This window comes from Pavona decussata, unplaced genomic scaffold, assembly GCF_977016875.1.
Source record: "Pavona decussata unplaced genomic scaffold, jaPavDecu1.1 SCAFFOLD_313, whole genome shotgun sequence".
Taxonomy (NCBI): Eukaryota; Metazoa; Cnidaria; class Anthozoa; order Scleractinia; family Agariciidae; genus Pavona; species Pavona decussata.
Genome location: NW_028145705.1, coordinates 1,217,501 through 1,237,731, shown reverse-complemented (window position 1 = coordinate 1,237,731; position 20,231 = coordinate 1,217,501). Strand labels below are relative to the sequence as shown.

Genomic DNA, 20,231 nt, shown 5'->3' with positions numbered 1-20,231 from the left:
GTGGATTTATTCGGACAAAGCGTGTTCTGATTGGAGGACTAAAAACGATTGGAGTAATAAAAGTCCAATCGTACAGTATCTTAATTTCCTAAAGCAAAGAAATATAAATCAATAGACACATCATAATGCGGCGTTCACGTATATCAGGTGATCAGGTGCGTACGCAAAGGATAATTTGTATTTGTCCTGCTGCCGATGCAAGTGGCGGAAGCGGTGACGATGATGCTTATAATAGACCCCTCTCCAAAATGGCGGCCGAAAATTCAGATAAGTTAAAATCAAAAACGTATACCAGCACTAGAAAGAGCACTTTTACTTTAGTAACCCAGCGAGGTTTCAGCATATCAGGTGTAATATCAGCTGAGAAAATGTAAGTTGAAAAATGAAAAATTTACAGACTGGCAGTATGACGAATACCCCCAGTCATACAAACGTCTGTAAATTTGTCAAATTTCATCTTACATTGTCCTAGGCTGATATAAGACCTAATATGCTGAGACTTTGCAAGGTTACTAAAGTAAAATAGCTCTTTCCAATGCTGGTATCAGTTTTTCATTCGGTTCAATTTTAACTCATTCAAATCTGTTGCCGCCATTTTAGAGAAGGGTCTATTACGACGTTGACGGAGATAACTTTAATGATTGTGATTTAACAAACCGTGACATTCATAAGAAGGTGACAAGGGTGAATAAAATGAATGAACGTGCGAACGAATGAATACATGTATAAAATGTATGAAAAATACGAATGAATTCATTCTTAAAGTCCGTTTATTCGTTCATTCATTCGTTAGCTTATTCATTCATTCACCAATCCATCCAGCAATCCGTTTATGCAGAGAGTGACTTACCAAGTCATTCATGGTTCTTTGAGGATGAATTGTCCAGTGTATGTCATCATTGCTAGTGTGAATGTATAAGGAGTTGACTTTCTTTACGGAATTTCCCCCAACTGCCAGCTTATCACGTTATAATCCCAAAATAAAAAGAAGAAATAAAGATTAAGTGAAGTCACGATATAATTATGCCTACCAGTTTGCGTCCATAACAACCAGATGGTCTTATTTAGCCGCATTACTTCCGTTATTCATAACTTCCTAGTGTTCGTAATGCTTTTCAACACCAGTGACTTATAGACTACCAGGAAAAAGTTTAAGTTAATGAGAACAATTGGGCTCACCTTACCATGACTTCTCTTACCACCCAACGACTAAGTTCTCCAACGTTAATTTTCAAGTTAGCGGGTAAGGTTCCGGTTCGGGTAACCGTTTGGGTGTGGATAATGATTTCCCCTCTACCTGCCCCCCTCCCCCCCCCCCCCCCCCCACTTCCTCTTCCATAACTTCGCAAGTGTAAAAGTGATGATAATAAGACTTTGAGGATGAACTTTACGTCTAAAAAAGTTTCCTTTGAGGTCCACAACGGGAAGTGATGACGTCATATAAAGCGGTCTTACATCATGAATGCCATCTTGGCTTTCCGGATTTCCCAAAAACTTCAGGAAAAGAGCCGAAATAGAACGTAAAGTAATCAAAACCAATAAAGCCACATTATTATGACCTTAAAACATAAAGTAACAAAATAAATTTTTCTAATGCTTACAGCGTATTTTCCATTTTCTGAAAAAAACTTCCTTTAAAATTAGGTTGCCATGGTAACATAAAAGCCATATCAATTTTTTCCCAGATAATTTTCTGAAAAATGTCCGGAAGTTTCATGACGTTCGATTAAATATTAAAAAAAGGTTATTCAGGTGCAAAGTCGACGCGTGAGAAACCGTCTTCTAGGTAGCAGAGACCTCATCCATTCTTGATAGCCTCAAATTATGTTCATGCGACAAACATTTTGCATACTCCTAGGATTTTTTTTCCGATGAGTGTTGGTATATGTAATAGATGCGTTATGTTTTGCTTAAAGTCTGGTGAGTAAACGATAGGGGAGTTTTTTCACCAATGGCACAGGCATACTCCGAAAAACAGAACAACAACAACGACAACAACAACAACAGAAAAAAAAACAAAAACAAAAACAAAACAAAGCAAAAAAAAAAAAAAAACAAAGTTTCTTACAAGCATAAAATGTTTTGTTAAGGAACATTTGAAATTTTGCTGCCGTTTTGGTGCTTGGTTACGTTGTTTTCGACCTAAGTTTGAATGAAACTATTTATTTTAGAATTTAAAAAAGAAACATTCACCCGTTGGGAGAAATGTTTGTGGTCGGCATTCCGGACGCGACTTGTGACTATCGTTCTTTCAGATACCGGTCCATATGCCCTAGGCAAAAATGGCTGACATTTTAACATTCTTTTGCTTGCATTCACATTAGCCCTAAGCGCTTGTAATTATATTCTTTTAAATTTTGAACTTAATAGCGAGGTTTGTTGGGCTTTAATATTTGAATGCAAACAAAAGAATATTAAAATGTCTGCCATTTTTGCATAGCTTGACCAGGTACTTATAAATTACGGGTTCTTTTAATATTATGCAATTATTGTTAAGTACTTTAAATCTGTATAACTATGTAAAACGTGGTGTAGCTATTTTCGGGGCAGGCAATCCAATCGTCATTTTATTTATTTAGTATTTTTTTGGGAAAATAAACATTGATTTGAATCAATTATCGTTGTTGTAAAGCCTACGAAAAAAAAAAAAAAAAACAAAAAACAAAAAAAACAAAAACAAAACACGAGGTGACTTAACTAATTTTTAAAATCTCAACAATGGCTCACCTAAGCAATGCAAGGTACTCGCAACTGCGCAATTTCCACTGAATTATAGGAGATTAATAGATACACATACTATTCTTCAGTCTTGTTGATCTCTCCAGTCTTATCGAATTTAAAAATTCGACAAGTTGAACAGAAAAACTGTATGCTGAATACTGTATTCTATTCGCCATCTGCTTACTTTACAAAACAAACGACCTTGACCTCAACTTACTTACCATTTCAATTTGCACTTTTTTGTTAAATTCCAATGAGAAAAATTCGTCTCGACTTCTATCTCTATCTCCATTACAAGTCCAGACGCCTCTATAAGGCTCCCCAAACCATGCATTAAAGGGTGTATTACCAGTCTTGTGTTCTTTACTACGACTCACAGAGGAGAAGGTAACGTGGCTTTCTTTTAAGACGCTGTCACGCAATGGACCGAACGCATCGCAAACTGCAAGACAAAGGAAATGCGCAATACTCAGTTGAAATGTTGCGTTTGGAAAAACCAACGCTTGAACAACGCTTTTGGTGATTTTCTATGATGACCAAAGAAATCGCACCTAAACATTCTCTAAACTTTGTTCAGTTCTATTTTACATTGGCTGAGCTGTCGCAAATATTATTTTACTCACCTTTTTGACATCACACAATACCCAGCTCTTTCAGCATATCAGAAGTCAATATTATTTCAAGGATATTGCAGCAAATCAGAAGTTCTTTACTCACTACTATCTTAACGGGATTGTAGAAGATAAACGGCAACGATTAAAAACAGTGAAGGTATCCGTTTGTTTGGCAAAAGACTTAAAAAATTCCTTCTTTCTTAGTTAAATTGACTCTTTGTTGAGCTACACACTTTTTTTTTCTTTCTTTCTTTCTTTTTTTTTTTTCCTACTTTAAAAAAAATTAATTGGAATTTTAATTCAGTACCCTTCATTTTCTATGGTTTATCCTATAGTTCCAGGAAGCATATAGTTAATAAGCCCCAGGCTTCTATATAGGCGTCCTGGCCTTAAACGCATTTCATCTTGTAAATAGTTTAGTAGGAACATTGTAATAGTAGGAATATTGTGTATCATCTTTAATGTATTTATGTAATGTATTTATGTTTTTTGTTAATGGCAAAATAAATGCATTGAATTGAATTGAACGATACCACAGTCCTGCTCTTTCAACATATCAAAGTCATTATTATTTCAAGGATGTTGAAGTAAACCAGCTAGTTTACTCAATGCTATCTTACCAGGATTGTAAAAAGTAAAAGGCAACATAAACCATTGTTCTTCCTCCGCCTCACACTCTTTTCCTGCTAACTTGTAAGTTAAGTAGAACCATGTTGTAACATTGTAAAGTCGTCCTTTCTGCGTCTCGTTTCTGGGATCAATTTGTAAGGTAATTCTCATATGAACAAATTCTGGCCGGCTGAAGTCATGAAACTGGAAAACATCACATTTACGTTAACGAAGTTGAATTAAGGACGGTGGCTACTTCTGTTACCGCGCATACATTCTGTGAAGCTCGAGATACTTCTGTTTCCCATAATTTAGGAACATTTTTGAGCGGTTTAAAACTATGCGGAGAAAGCAGAACTTAGCAAGTGCTCTTGTTATCCTAAAAGAAAATTGGGGGTAGCCATGCATCTTTTAGAGATAATAAAGTTTCAATTTCGGAAGAAGAAGGAAAAAAAAAGAACGCCACACAATAAAGGTTCAATTTCGGAAAGAAAACGCTCATATTGCTTTGTATTTTATTGCTTTTAGAATGATTGTTGCTTAATTATCTCTCTAAAAGAATGCCCCGTTACCCCCAACTTTCTTTCTTTATTCCAGTAGCCCGTAGTAGGAGCCTGATTTTCCCGCATAGTCATAAACTGTGCAAAAATACATCTGTATTAGCAGGCACCGTCCTTAAATAACACTGCATAATATGATTTTTCGTCTTCTTCTCCAAACATCTCCACAATATACATTAGGAGAATAAAGGTATTAAAATAAGGGAGAAAGGTCCAAAAATAGAAAAACAATTACTTAGCCCTAAAGATGAAAAGAAACAAGGCTCATATATTATTGGTTTTCAAGGGAGAGATTAACCGAGTAAACACTATTCCTTCCATTCTGTTAAATCTGCTATTGGGAGCAGAATGATATTCCGTTCATTCCGAAAACGGAATAGCTCTAAATAACTCTATAACTCTACATTGATGAAAACATTGCGGTAAATTGAACTTTGCAAGGAAAACGTTGAATAGTCTTCCCGAACGATCAGGGTCCTAGCTGAATCCCAATTGGAAATGCTGTTCCTTGCGTGACTGCGGCTTTAGCTAATTAGTTTTCTCCTAGGAAATGGGGTTCTGGAGCCAAACTCACGATTGAAGCCCTCCCAAGTTAAGACGCATCGTAAGTACTAGTATTTGGTTTCTTGACAAAAGCCTATTGTTGGATTAATATTAAAAAGAAGACTTTTGTTTAGAAACATTAAATAGAAGACAGCTTAACTTAGAAGGACTTCGTGAATCTGGTCAGTACTAGCTGTTTTTATGTACCTTCAATACTATGACGATAACGAATACTTGATTGTGTAAATCTCATAATGAAGGGTGCATTCTTTTGGGACTATTCTACATATTTTTATTCCGGTTTAGGAATAACAGAATACACGGAATTTCAACTCCTAAAATCTGGAAACCGAATACCCATCGCGGAGGTGACCTAAGAACTACTATGTCTGCGCATGCAAACGGCCGCCTAGGATTTCCCGCCAAAAATTTCCCAAAAGAAGGCGTATTCTGTGCATTTCGAGTAAACCGTATTTCGTCCATTCTGTTCATTCTGCTATCGGGAGCAGAATGAACAGAATGATATTCCGTTCATTCCGAAAACGGAATAGCTCCCAAAAGAACACAAGTACCGTCTATTCCGAGTATTCCCATTCCGGAATAGTTCCAAAAGAATGCGCTCTAAGATATGCAAGTTACGTTTCAGATGTGCAAACAAAGGTTAACTGGATTAGGACGAATGGTAGATGGTATATAATGAGCAAAATAATTCAGCATTTCTTTGCTTTTGTCTGGGAAACGTTTGTGTCTGTTGTCATCCCGAGTACTTTTCAATTAATGGACAATGGAATCAATCTGTTTCAACTAACCTTGATATTGCGTTCCGCCACGCTTGATTTGATATGTTCAACAACATCGTTTCTGTAAAATCTCCCAATTGCTGTCAATTCAAGGTATGAAGGTCCATGCCATTCAATTTTTAGCCCAGTGATTGTGTGATTAACATCTTTAATGTTGAACTTTATTAAAAACGATGTGCTGAGACTGAAAAATAACAAAAAGATACCATTAATTGAACACACGTTGAACCCCTTCAAGCGGCTGATACAACCGAGGATAATGTCCAAGGCTGAAAGACTGTCCAAAAATGAAGGGTTGACCGACAAGCAAAGCTTCGAGGCGAGGACAGCTGTGAAATTTTGAGGACAATCTTTGAGGCAACGGCATTGTAACCCGATGTACCTGTGACCAACCCGGAAAGGAGCCAGTGATGACCGCGGCGTGATTGCAACCAAAACTAATTCACCACATTTTATTAAAATGTAATTGAATTACAGCCGACCAAGGCCTATAACTGTGAGGTTCGTTTGCTGTTTTTCTCGTCTAAAAAATTCGGGTGTACGTGGTGTTGTTCGTCTATGACGCTTTTAGCATTTATCTGATAATGCACTTCACCAAGCTTCACCAAGTATTGAAACTCGTGGACTGGCTAAATATGCACACTGTGAGGCACTGAAAATGGGTTTCAAGAATGGTGACAAGTGACAAGGTACTATGACACTGACCTGTCATGAAAAATGCTCTGCGGAATTGAGTGAAATGTCCGGCATTCCTTCATTGACTTACCCTGCAAAGAAAGGTCCAGTACTATAATCCTTCTGTATTGTTCCCTATAAAAATGAAAAATTGCAATAACATTATATAAAAAAGTATCTGAAAAATCCAAACCATACTGGCAAGTGTCCGAGGATTGTAGCTAAAGAAAACATATCATAATAAACAGTTAATGGCCGGTTATGATATCCCAAATGCCTTCCAATTTTGTTTCTATGTGAATTGTCCACAAAAACAGCTCCAAGTCTCAAAGCTACGACCTTTTTGTGTTGCACTTGAATGATCTTCGCCATAGAGTTATCATGAAAACTGTTTTGTGCATCATAAATCTCATTTTCTGTTCCCTCTTCTCACTCCACCAATGCAATCTGGGCATATCCGTGTAGTGCCAGGTACTTTCTTTAATGCCCGTCTCATAGATATGACTATGAACTGCATACTAACGGTCATAAAGGAAATGATTCTATTGAAAAGTTCTTACCTTGAGAAAGTCGCTGGTGTTGACAAATGGTAAGGAATTTAAGAAGATGAGCTGTTGAGAAAAGAATCATAATTGCTCCGTAAATTCCTTTCATGAATCGGAAAAAAAATAATAAGGAAGAGAATTAGTGTTGAAGAAGGCTACAAAACCCCATTAGTTTTGTTCGTATACAGTGGCGGATTTTGAGCTTGAGTAACAAGTCCATCGAGGCTACGGTAACGAAACGGCCTGTCAAAAACTTGTTTCATGGAAATGTGATCTATGAATTGTCATATCAAATTGCTGTCAGATTAATTTGAAGTTTAATGCCAAAGTTAGCAAGGACACTTTGTGCCCTCCCCCACCTCTGGGAACGACTGGACAAAACTCCGACGTACCATATCAATTATGAAAAGAGTTTTAGTAATGGGTATGTTAGTGAGTTATCATTGATTTGTGTTGTATTTTAGATTGCATTTTAGAAAGTTAGGTGTCCGCTATTAGCAGTGGGAATAGTCCCCTCTGCTAGATTGTTGCGTAACACGTTAATAAAGTCATTATTATTATTATTATTATTATTATTATTATTATTATTATTATTATTATTATTATTATCATTATTATTATTATAAGATGCTTTATGCGACCAGTCCTGCTCTTTTATCAGGCTTTCTTTTGGCAACTGCTTAAGTTGCGTATTAACTGCGAGAATCTTTACTTCTATTTGATCTTTCATCAGCCGTTCAAAATATATGTTTCATGCATTCATAATCATTCGGTCTTGCTCATGAGTTTACAAAAACAACAAAAAAAAAATCATTGAGGTCAGTCCATCCTTCCTCGCCATGCTTTCAGGTGAACCAAGCAATAATGAACAGCTTCTGTACCGCGCAAAGGCCGCTTAAGACATGTCCATCATGTGATCACCAACTTCCTTTTCTACAGTGTCAGAACGACCGCATAAAACTCCTGGGTTAAGAAAATCAAGTGTCCAGGGATTTTGACTGTCAGGACGAGAAAAGCTAATTAAGAAGCACTCTAGTGCTTTTACGTTCGCCAATAGACGTTTGTCAATAACTAGCGATCAGACTGAAAAACAATTCTAGAAGCTTGTGCCCACTGCACACGGAAGTGAAAACAATCGACCGTGTCTTGGGTTTCTAAGACTATCATTTCTCATTGCACCTAACGGTGTGCAGAAAAGTGCCCATTATTTTCTTCTTACATTAATAAACTAAATTATATTATACGTACCAAAATCAGTGCGAACCAAAATAGACTGATTTGCATGTTCGCTTTCTTCGTGGCCGAGGTGAGCCTAAAAATTGAAAAGGTACCAGTTTACAGCCTTGTAAAGCAGTCTGATATCAGGTGTCACAAAGTTCTGTCAGTATTAATTTCGTGTTTTAAACCTTTATAACACATAAACTGAACTTTCTAAAGCTGAGTCATTGGCATACAATATATGCATGGAACAGGAAAAACTGCTATCAATTTGATGAAGTGGTCTTGTGAAATTCGAGTTATCACCGTCGTCTGCCGCGAAAATGACGCATTTAGCTAGTTTATACTAACAAGCCTTAAAGAGTTCAAATCGGTTCGATAGGTTGACACCTACATTCAACTTGTGATTATAGTATGATACACCATAGGAGAAAGTTGCAAGGAGAAAACGAATATTACTAATGTGCTGTGAATACTAAGTTTGAAACGTTTTCAACAATAGAAAACTTTTGTGCCTTGTCGAGCAATTCTTAAAATACTTCAAAAGCGATAATGTAAAGCACATAAAAAATTATTTTGGAATCTGACGGGAATTCAACTTGCCACAATGTAGTTCAATTAAATAGCTATATAGAATTTCGGTAAAAAAGGAAACTCTGTCTTGTAGTATTCTATGTACTGAATTATACATTTCACTGACGATGGGAATTATTTAACTTTTACATTGAGATTTCATTTTGTATATTGAAAGGTACATTAAACTTGAAAACATTTTTAATATTATTTTAGAAGACGTTAAGCAGCTCTGCCACAATTGTAACCACAGATAACAGATTACAGTTGTTTACGATCTTAGCATTGTGCTATAAGCCTAAATTAAGTCGATTTAAGTAACTGTTACACATTATTTATACGCGCACCTGTTTTGCGTTGCAATTACCAGGCAAAGTATCTCCGCCTCAAAATTGCCGAGAGACAACTGTTTTCGACGCGTAAGTTGACATTTTTTGTTATCGAAAATGATTTTCGGCGACAAAAAAAAAAAAAAAAAAAAAAAATTAACGTACGCCGGACGCCTGAAAGGGCATACGTCTTAAATCAAGGGTGTTATCATCGTGCTCATATTATATGATTATATTATCTGCAGTGTATATCCAACACCTTTAAGTCTTGAAATCTTGAGTATGAACTAGACTTTTTGAATCAGGGGCTCGGCTCACAAAGCATTTCTAAGCCAAGAGGTATTCTTAGTATTTCTCCTTAACAACAGTTTACTGTAATTACAAAAATAGATTACTGTTGAGGAACTTCGTGAATCTGCCCCGGTGCTCAAAAGAGCGCAAAATTCTAGACTGAAAACAAATAAACTCTGAGTCCCTCAATTTTGTGAGGGTTAAGTTGAAAAAAAAGGAAAAAGAAAAAAAAAAAAAAAAAACAATTAAACGGTCAACAGTCAGAGCGAAAACGAAAACTAAAACTAAAACGGCCTTTAATGTTATCTCTGGCAAGAATTTTTTTTATTACGGACGTTGGTGTTCTATTTTGTAAGTTTTACCAATATGATTTCCTTCGATTCAAGTTTCAGAAGTTTTATGCAGTGTTAACATAAACACATCTTCTCAATGCACTGTTTAACTGTCACACGCTGACTATCTGTAATGTGTATATCATGAAAACTTCTCACACAAAGGTGTCTTGTTTACAGCTTATATTATCCAAAAAATAGGATAAATTATACTCACCTAGAAAACAGTAAATCGACAGGTTTGAAGCTTTCTGCTACCAATTTCTGTCCAATGATTTATCTCAAACTTTCCCTTCACAAGCTACCTGCTGTTGTTTACCGTTCGGTACCTGATTATGACATTGTCTAACGCGTTCTTATTCATAATTAATACACAGTAATCCTCCTTGTAACGTCTCGCAAAAGTCTCCAAAAACTTGAAATATTTGATACATTCCAAAATTGAGCGGTTTGTTCATAAGTAAAGAGAAGTGTGATACAATCTAGTTTAAAACCAAAGCATAAGAAAGAAATAGCTCAGAATTTTCATATAACGACATTACAGGGATTAAAAAAGTGTAAATTGAACGATTATCTTGATTAACAGTAAAGTTGAATAGATGGTGAAAGGTTTGTTTAATATAAATGTTTTTCGTATCGAAGACATCCAAACTAAAAAATAGATAAAAACCAAAATGATAAAGCTAGGAAAGGAAAAGCTAGCGAGAAAATCCCAAGAAGCAGCGGAATCAAAATGGGAAACGAGAGCGGTGCCAAGTAATGTCGTCATGAGAGAGATTTAGAATAACGTTCAAGGCAAACGGCAAACGACAGAAATGATCACGTGACCATGTTTACCCTTGATTTGTCGGTCGTTGTTTTCAGTTTGTCAGTAAAATTGAGTGCATTTGCGTTTAGCACCCGCAATCAAAATTATTTTGCATAATTCTCCTATATATACCAATATTTTCTTTTTAAGAAAACGTAAACGCGAATCTACCGTTTTTCGTTTGCCATAAACGCGAATCTAAATCTCTCTATTAAATGAGCGATCGCTACCGGTAAAAAGGGTAAAGTTCGCCATGGGAGTGCTGCCAAGCCAACGTGCCAAAATTTAAGCATTTTGACAGCTTTCGTAGATATGAGCATTCGGAACAAATTAACAAACAAACAAACAAACAAAAAGCAAACAACGAAAAAGTTACAACTTGTGGGAAAAGCAGGCAAAATTTTTTGCCAGGTTTCGCTTTCTTTCCCATTCCCCTCCCACCTTCTTATTTAGAATAAATTACATTTTACTACAACTCCAAATTAGAATAAGAAGCAATAACCAGAATTCAACAGCCACAAACGGCTTTTACTGTCTTTTATTTTTAGGCCGTGTAATCAATTCAACAATAAATCAGGAAACTTTACAGCTGTGTAACATTCAAGCAGTACACTTTTCTGTGAACCTAATTGGTTTAAGTTGATCTCCTCAACTTGATACTGCTCCTCCGCGAAGAAGAAGCTTATCAGGCGATGGACCCACTCGGCGGAAATAGCAGGATTGATATAACACGTCCGCAAATGAAACTCTCGTCTAATTTAATCCTAATTTATAAACAAACAGGTTGCTTTCATTGCATGATTTGTATCCTACACAATTATTTGACATTATTAACTCGTCAATGCAATAAAAGAGTTATCAGGCTGTGATGAGCAATTTGGTGGAAAATTCGAGCCAACGTTAAACATGAGTCATAAGACTGACTCGAATGTAAACTTATCTTTATACTTCATATGTGATTGGCTAATCCAATTTTACCACCAGGTGAGGAGGTAGACCTTATACTACTTTATCGACGCCATCTTCGAAATGGAGAGGTGAAGAGATGCTTAGAAATCGCCTGCCACGCAAATTTATTTGACTTGCACTCCAACCCTGACAGCTCGATCAACACAACTGAACCACTGTTCAATCTTGGATCGACGTTCTTGCCTGTTTGTTATGGTCCATGGGAAATCGAGCCTAGTGCTTGGAGTTTTATTCTCGGCCTGGTGCTCCGAAAGTATTGGATTTTTGCTTGGAGTCTATATATAAAAAGGGAAACATAAAGCGAGATGGAACTCACTGACTTATTTAGGGCATCACAGGTAAGCTTTTGAAAGATCCCAATTTCCTGGCTATCTTATTTTGTATTATCTTACATAGCTCAGGCCCAAGCTGTTTCTCTAAACTGTTTCTTATTCTCGAGTTGGTTCATACGGCCCTTTGATTATAGATTGTACAAATTCGCCTAAGAGTTAAATTACTGAGCTCTTAATTCAAAATTTCATCTTCATGCACGAACGAGATTCGCAAGTGAATTAAGGCCTGGGGTGGTCTGAACATTAGCATTTCACAAAGTAACTTCAGGATCTACTTGGTGTCAATGCCATAAAAGTCGTTGACGTTTTCGTAATTTTATTGAAGTTATTTCAAATCTGTAAAGGTACGATTTTTATGGGGGTTTGTTTACTATTACACAAAAACATTGTTTATTTTCAAAACTAAAAAATACTTCAATAAATTATAATAATTAGAATAAATTAAAAGCGTAGAAATTTTACTTTTGCCCTTCTGATCCGCCTGGTACCATTTTCTGAATAGTCATTACTTGCCAAAATGTCACGATTGGCAAACATATAAGTCTGCTAAAAACTTAACAACGAAAAAATAATTACTTTAGGAGAAATGTTATGCCACAATGAAAAAATGTTTGCCAACATCGCCGTCGTACTGGTTTTAAATAACGCTTATGATTCTCACATTTTGTTATATCATATTATACGCAGATATAACATCATCTTACCTGGAAACGAAGAAATACATTTTATTGAAATGATAAGTCATTGTAATTCTACTATGCACCAATAAAAATGCATTGTTCTACGAGTATAATACATCATTGTATTTGTATTATTTTTTACCTATTGTGGTTAGGTCTTGTTTGGAGTTATTTTTGTTTCTGCTTTTTGTTTCTTTTGATTTACGTCATTTGTACTACTGTACCCACAAAAATTGAACCGGTTTGAATATGGGTGTCAAGGGTGGAATCAATGAGCTGTGGTGAATTGCACTGTAGCATGATGTTATGTAATGTGATGGCATGTGATGTAAGGTGATATAATATGGTGTAGGGTAGTGTGATATGTGACCAGATGTTGTATGATGTAAATAAGTAGTAAGTTGCTCTTACTTTCACACAGAACTCCATACCATCCCGCATGACAGGTACAGCTGAAACGCCCCGGATGATCCACACATTTTCCGTGGACACAAGGAGTACTTTGGCATTCATCCATGTCTAAATTATAGGGAAAACGTGATCATGTTAACTTATGATATTATTATGCAGCACCTGCACCTGCACCTGCACCTGCACCTGCTCCTGGATTGGCGAATAAAACATTTCTTGTTTGTCCATGGGTAAAACACCGACGAATCCCTAGCTACTATATGTACATGCAGTAGAATGACGCTACGTGGCAGGGCTCGAGCGTAACTTTTTTGTCTACTAGCAAAGTTTTGCTAGTAAGATTTTTCTTTACCAGCAAAAGAAGGAACCTAACTAGCAACTTTTCAATGCAGCCATTTTCCCTTTGAGGGCTAAATCAGTGAAAAGATTTTAGCTACCTGAAAAGTAAAAATAAATTGAAAAAAGTGTATCAAAGTGTCAATTTTATGGTCTCCTTTGCCGCTGTCATGAATGCAAGAATTTCAACACTTGTAGGCGATAAATATTATTAACTGTCAGAAGGCCTAGTAGATTTAGCAAAGGTTTGGCTTTCTCTGTTTCGCTGCCAAATGATTTGGCAAAAAATATTAATCTTACAATATGATTTTGTTTATTTTGCCCTCCTAGAGGAGCCAATGTGGAACGCAATGATTTCTTGGTACCTTTGGTTGTAGTTCCCGCGGTTCTGTCTGTTGTTTTGTCTTGGTTGAAATATTATGTCTTTAGATAAACTCCTAAGATGGAAGCTTTTCAGTAGACAAGTACTTCTGTGGGGCTGTTTGCTTTGTATTTTTCAAGGAAAATAACGAACGAGGTGAAAGCTTACCAGTATCACAATATTGTCCAGTCCAACCACTATTACATGCGCACGTGTACGAATCTTGCCCATCTTGACAAGTTCCCTTGACACACTTATGGTTCATACAGTTATCATAATCTGCAATGCAAGGAAGTCTCTGCACTTACACTCTGTTAGAAACGACCAGTTCGTTTAAGCAAAGAGTCACCGACAAAAGACGAATTCATGACCTTCTGCATAATTACTCTGGGATGTAAAGTACTCAGGCGAACGTAAAAGTAAACCAGGCAATTTACGTCACCTGGCATACCTCGGAAATCCAATAGCTTCTCTCAGTGATTGGAGCATCCGACCGCTCCATTGAAGGTTATGGATTCTTTTCCTTGCGGACGTAGAAATTTTTCTTTGCAGTACCATGCTTGTGACCATATAATGAAATGTTTTAAATACTAGGAATTTAATGTAATATTAGGTCGTTGTCTAGGTCATTACATAGTTAATTGTCGCTATTATAATAATGTTAAGCTTATGTATGTGTATATAACCCTATAATTTAGTTACATTCTACTGTAATGTGGTTAATAAGCAGTCTTTCATTAATTTGAATAGTAGAAGGTACCAATTTGGGATACTTAAGTTTTTGCCTTGTTGTAAGTACGTTTTGTGTGGCAGGATCAAAGTGATTTTGCTGTCTTACCATCACAGTTGATTCCTTTCCATTCTGGAGCGCAGGCACACTCATACCTCCCCACACGATCTACACATGTGCCATGCTTACAGGGACTGCTTTCGCATTCATTTACATCTAAATGATCATAAAGAAATATTTCATAAGTAATTATGGGCATTATTAACTGATAGGAAATTGGTTTTACTGGATTACATTTGTTAATGCATACTTCGTAGTTCAACAACAAAAAAAAAAGCTTGTAGAAAATGTTTTTTTCCATGTGTCCTGATTTCAGTTGTGTGTCATCCATTTCGAATACAAATATATTCAAGCTGCAGATATTAATCAATCTGCACTTAAGCCTTTCACCTTTCAAAGTAAAGCTATCTACCAGTTTTGTTATGGCTACTGGACTGTTTTGCATAAGATCTTTACTAGTTTTTTTCTGGGGACTTCAATTACTTCTAAGGGACTGAAGCCGGCGAGACAAATTGTGCATAATAGAGATCCCACTTTGATCTCTTCCTTAAAGCACTGAATAACGATTTGCTAGATAAAGCTGTGAAATTTCGTCTGTTCAAAGCGTCTTCCTCCCTCTCACAGCCAATCAATGCTGCTTAAAAGTAAAAGACAAGCAGTGACGACGCGCACGCTGATTTGCTCAACCAACCATTGAACCAGGAGAAAGGGGAGGAGTGCTCAACGACTTTCGAGAGTCATTGCTTCGAGAGTCGTTGTAGGTATACGGTCTAATAACGACAATTTTTCTTTAGAAGTTTTCCTCATCAGAACTCAGAATAGAAAACGGAAGTCGGATCTACTTAATAAAAAAGATAGATTGTAATACAATAAAAAAATGTGTACTGGGCAAGTTAAGTATATTTCAAGAAACGTCGTACACATACCAATCTCACAGTTTCTCCCAGTATACCCGACTGCGCAAGAACAGCTATAGTTAAGGAGCTTATCAATACACCTTCCTCCATTAATGCAGGGTTTGGACATACATTCATTGATTTCTGCCAAGAAATAGACGAATATAGACATGTTATTTTGGGACAAAGACGTTAGAGCGCCTAGTCTAAGATCATCGTTTTAATATCATTACACTCTTAGCTTTGGGTGGAAACGACGTACCATTATTCTTCTTAACGAGCTGTATCAAAGTATAACAAAGAAAAAATGTTTATCAACACATTTTCGAACAAGAGGGAAGTAAAAATGACTCAAACATTGCTAATTCTCCTCAGATGAAGAGCTTGCTAATCTCAAGGCCATCTTTATATACTTGGACATGTTCTTTTTTTTCCAGCAAACATTTTTTTAGTTACTTTTATTATGTAGTTAGCAATACTTTAAATTATAGAAGCTTAATCTGTGTACATGGTCTTTCGTAATAAATTGTAGCTTTTGTATTCAATTGTTAATGCCTGATGTATTTACCATGTTTTTTTTAAAGGTGATGATGATGATGATGATGATGATGATGATGATAATTTTTTTGGGGAGAGGGAGGGGCTGGGGGTGGGGCTGGGCAAAAAACGGCCTTCGACCCGCGACTTTCCGTTAGCCAACAACACCAGCTCACCTCCGTTCAAACGTCAAAACTGCAGTTAACGAGAAATTTGGGACCAGGGGCGTAGCCAGGATTTTTCCAGAGGTATGCACAATTTTTCCAAATCCCCCTGAACCCCCACCCCTCAATTTTTTTTTCACGTGCCATGATGACATGTATAAATTTTCTTTATCGTCAGGATGGTGAGGTTATGCTTTAAGTGTAAGCGTGATATGAAGTGGCAATCACAACGTTAAATTCTTTGCTGCTTTCTTGGGTTCATTGAAGTGCTCCGATCCCTTCATTCATTCATTAAGCCAACAAGCTAGCGGTATCTCAGGGTTTTATTCACAAATGCCAGAGCACGTTTTACCACTGTGGGCCACATCATTGCTTTTGAGCAGCATTAAGTACGCGCTTACTCAATATAAATCTACAAATAAACAATCAAAGTGTACATGCCTATATCTACATCGCCAAGAGCAAAAAAACTGAGGCATAGCTTTCCTAAATGAAAAATGGATATAATGGTTTACTGTTACAAACACAAAGCTAACAGTCTGTCTTTCCTTCCAGCAAAGACAGAAATGGCCTCATTTAGGTCTATTTCCTTGTGCTTGTGAATATTTATCACGGATAGCGAGGACAAACTCGCATCTGACACTGATAGCACTCCGAAGTGGCGTCTTTAGCCTTTTCATGCTACTAAAGCTTACACTCTGTTAGAAACGACCAGTTCGTTTAAGCAAAGAGTCACCGACAAAAGACGAATTCATGACCTTCTGCATAATTATTCTGGGATGTAAAGTACTCAGGCGAACGTAAAAGTAAACCAGGCAATTTACGTCACCTGGCATACCTCGGAAATCCAATAGCTTCTCTCAGTGATTGGAGCATCCGACCGCTCCATTGAAGGTTATGGATTCTTTTCCTTGCGGACGTAGAAATTTTTCTTTGCAGTACCATGCTTGTGACCATATAATGAAATGTTTTAAATACTAGGAATTTAATGTAATATTAGGTCGTTGTCTAGGTCATTACATAGTTAATTGTCGCTATTATAATAATGTTAAGCTTATGTATGTGTATATAACCCTATAATTTAGTTACATTCTACTGTAATGTGGTTAATAAGCAGTCTTTCATTAATTTGAATAGTAGAAGGTACCAATTTGGGATACTTAAGTTTTTGCCTTGTTGTAAGTACGTTTTGTGTGGCAGGATCAAAGTGATTTTGCTGTCTTACCATCACAGTTGATTCCTTTCCATTCTGGAGCGCAGGCACACTCATACCTCCCCACACGATCTACACATGTGCCATGCTTACAGGGACTGCTTTCGCATTCATTTACATCTAAATGATCATAAAGAAATATTTCATAAGTAATTATGGGCATTATTAACTGATAGGAAATTGGTTTTACTGGATTACATTTGTTAATGCATACTTCGTAGTTCAACAACAAAAAAAAAAGCTTGTAGAAAATGTTTTTTTCCATGTGTCCTGATTTCAGTTGTGTGTCATCCATTTCGAATACAAATATATTCAAGCTGCAGATATTAATCAATCTGCACTTAAGCCTTTCACCTTTCAAAGTAAAGCTATCTACCAGTTTTGTTATGGCTACTGGACTGTTTTGCATAAGATCTTTACTAGTTTTTTTCTGGGGACTTCAATTACTTCTAAGGGACTGAAGCCGGCGAGACAAATTGTGCATAATAGAGATCCCACTTTGATCTCTTCCTTAAAGCACTGAATAACGATTTGCTAGATAAAGCTGTGAAATTTCGTCTGTTCAAAGCGTCTTCCTCCCTCTCCCAGCCAATCAATGCTGCTTAAAAGTAAAGGACAAGCGGTGACGACGCGCACGCTGATTTGCTCAACCAACCATTGAAGCAGGAGAAAGGGGAGGAGTGTTCAACTACTTTCGAGAGTCATTGCATCGAGAATCGTTGTAGGTATACGGTCTAATAACGACAATTTCTCTTTAGAAGTTTTTCCTCATCAGAACTCAGAATAGAAAAATGTAGTAGGATATACTTAATAAAAAAAATAGATTGTAATACAATAAAAAAATGTGTACTGGGCAAGTTAAGTATATTTCAAGAAATGTCATACACATACCGATCTCACAGTTTCTCCCAGTATATCCGACTGCGCAAGAACAGCTATAGTTAAGGAGCTTATCAATACACCTTCCTCCATTAATGCAGGGTTTGGACATACATTCATTGATTTCTGCCAAGAAATAAACGAACATAGACATGTTATTTTGGGACAAAGACGTTAGAGCGCCAAGTTAGATCATCGTTTTAAAATCATTACACTTTTAGCTTTTGGTGGTAAGGACTTATCATTATTCATCTTAACAAAAACGATTGTTTATCAACGCATTTTCGAACAAGTAAAAACGACTCAAACATTGCTAATTATCCTCATATGAAGAGCTTGCTAAAATATCAAGGCCATCTTCATATATTCGACACGTTATCTTTTTCCAGCAATTTTTTTTTGCAGGGGGGGGGGGGGGGGGGGGCTAGGCAAAGAGCAAAGACCGGAATTCGACCCGCAACTTTCCATTAGCCATCAACCGACCAGTTCACCTCCATGCAAACGACAAAACTGCAGTTAACGAGAAAGCTGGGACAATTACCTTTTTCGCACAAAGTTCCAGTATAGCCTTCTGCGCACGTGCAAGTAAAGCTAAGGTGACCATCAACACATGTCGCATGGTTCTTGCAAGGATTTGACGCACACTCGTTAACACCTACAAAAGATGAAGATAATGTTAGTTTTATCGCTTCCAAGTTTTACCTATTCACTTTATGAACAGCCTTCTGAGAAATCCGGCTCCTGTGAATGCATGACACGTTATTTAATAAAAGAGGTAACAATAAAATGGCAGTAATTAAGCTGAATGTTGAGTCACCATTCAAATGTGAGTGTGCAACAATAGGACTAATAATACGATATACAATACTTTATTCTATTTATTTTTGAAGTTGATAATTGAAAAGAGAGCTTAAGATCTCGAGATCGACCGAACTTTCAGATCTCCTAACTATTTAGCAGTTATATAACAATTATAGAACTATAGAGAAAAGTACACGAAAAGTCTTAGAAGAATATTAACTATAGGCATAATTTAAAATGTACAAAAGAATGGGTATTTTTATTGCTACTTAGCCTACAGAGATGAAGGAATAGTATTGTCTGAACTCCACTACAACTACATGTGCAAGCAAAATTGCCTTACTTGTTTCACACTGGCGCCCGATCCATCCCGCGGAGCAGAAGCATACAAAGCCGATTTCGACAATTATACAGGTTCCACCATTTTCGCATTTCGAGCACTTGTCAAAATCTACAAAAAATGAAAATTTGTATTTATGCTATATAAAAAAGTCAGTTACCCTGTATCAGCAAGTGAAGCCTCCTCGCGAGCGGCGATGCAAAGTTTTTATATCAGAATACATATATTCTCTTATTTTACGCCACGATTTCCACAAGAGATATGTGCGTTAAGGCTACTTGAAATGTAGATCGGTGGTCGTGTTATATTCCCAACTAGGTCAAAGGTTTTTCTGTTAAACTCATGTGGACTAAAATTCTCGCTATGGCAATGATCAGTAGCAAATTTTGTGGTTTCCTACTAGCGGATGGTTTCTCAGATAAATGTACGTTACTCGAGCGTTATGTGTACCCCTCTTTGGTCTGCTAACGAATGATCTACAAGAGAACATCGAAGAGACTTCCAGTATCCAAGGTATACTGTTTCATTGATGCTTACCATAATCATGCCATGTCAAAACAAGTTTCCAGGAAAAGCTGGAATCCTTGGAAGCGGAGAGGTGAATTCCACGAGATGAAGCTGCAAAATAAACCAATAAATAAAACTGAAGCTGTAACAGATAAAGTGAATTTATTTTGTCTATTTCAGCCTTCGAAGCCATCGAGGCTTCGACATTGAGACTTTCGATGAAGTATGTCTAAAACTTAACATTTCTCATATCCAAATTTAAAAAATTCGCACTGTCATTATCTTGTTGCTATGGAAACATTTAGTCACATTACCAATTATTTTTTTCTATACAGTTGTTGCAAGATAAATTTGAGGAAAAGTTACAAAGTTTAAGCGTTAATATAAACAACAACAA

General features: G+C 36.7%; 1 protein-coding gene across 3 annotated transcripts in view; it reads right to left on the bottom strand.

The window, feature by feature from the left end:
• Positions 1 to 6,613: 6,613 nt before the first annotated feature.
• Positions 6,614 to 20,231, bottom strand: part of LOC146454196 (uncharacterized) — a 27,041-nt gene continuing 13,423 nt past the window's right edge. Inside the window, exons 14-25 of one of the 3 annotated variants that reach the window (XR_014859309.1) lie at positions 19,865 to 19,945; positions 19,331 to 19,438; positions 18,728 to 18,841; positions 18,199 to 18,312; positions 17,320 to 17,427; positions 15,424 to 15,537; positions 14,546 to 14,653; positions 13,876 to 13,986; positions 13,011 to 13,118; positions 8,316 to 8,379; positions 7,083 to 7,133; positions 6,614 to 6,657 (exon numbers count right to left, since the gene is read on the bottom strand). Coding sequence is in view for 1 of the 3 variants with exons in the window: in XM_085095737.1 (XP_084951863.1) it covers positions 11,816 to 11,862; positions 13,011 to 13,118; positions 13,876 to 13,986; positions 14,546 to 14,653; positions 15,424 to 15,537; positions 17,320 to 17,427; positions 18,199 to 18,312; positions 18,728 to 18,841; positions 19,331 to 19,438; positions 19,865 to 19,945 (1,013 nt within the window). In the remaining 2 variants the exon portion in view is untranslated. Of the gene's footprint in view, positions 6,658 to 7,082; positions 7,134 to 8,315; positions 8,380 to 11,680; positions 11,863 to 13,010; positions 13,119 to 13,875; positions 13,987 to 14,545; positions 14,654 to 15,423; positions 15,538 to 17,319; positions 17,428 to 18,198; positions 18,313 to 18,727; positions 18,842 to 19,330; positions 19,439 to 19,864; positions 19,946 to 20,231 lie in introns of those variants that run through there. The other 2 variants (XR_014859310.1, XM_085095737.1) reach the window with 2 other exon arrangements.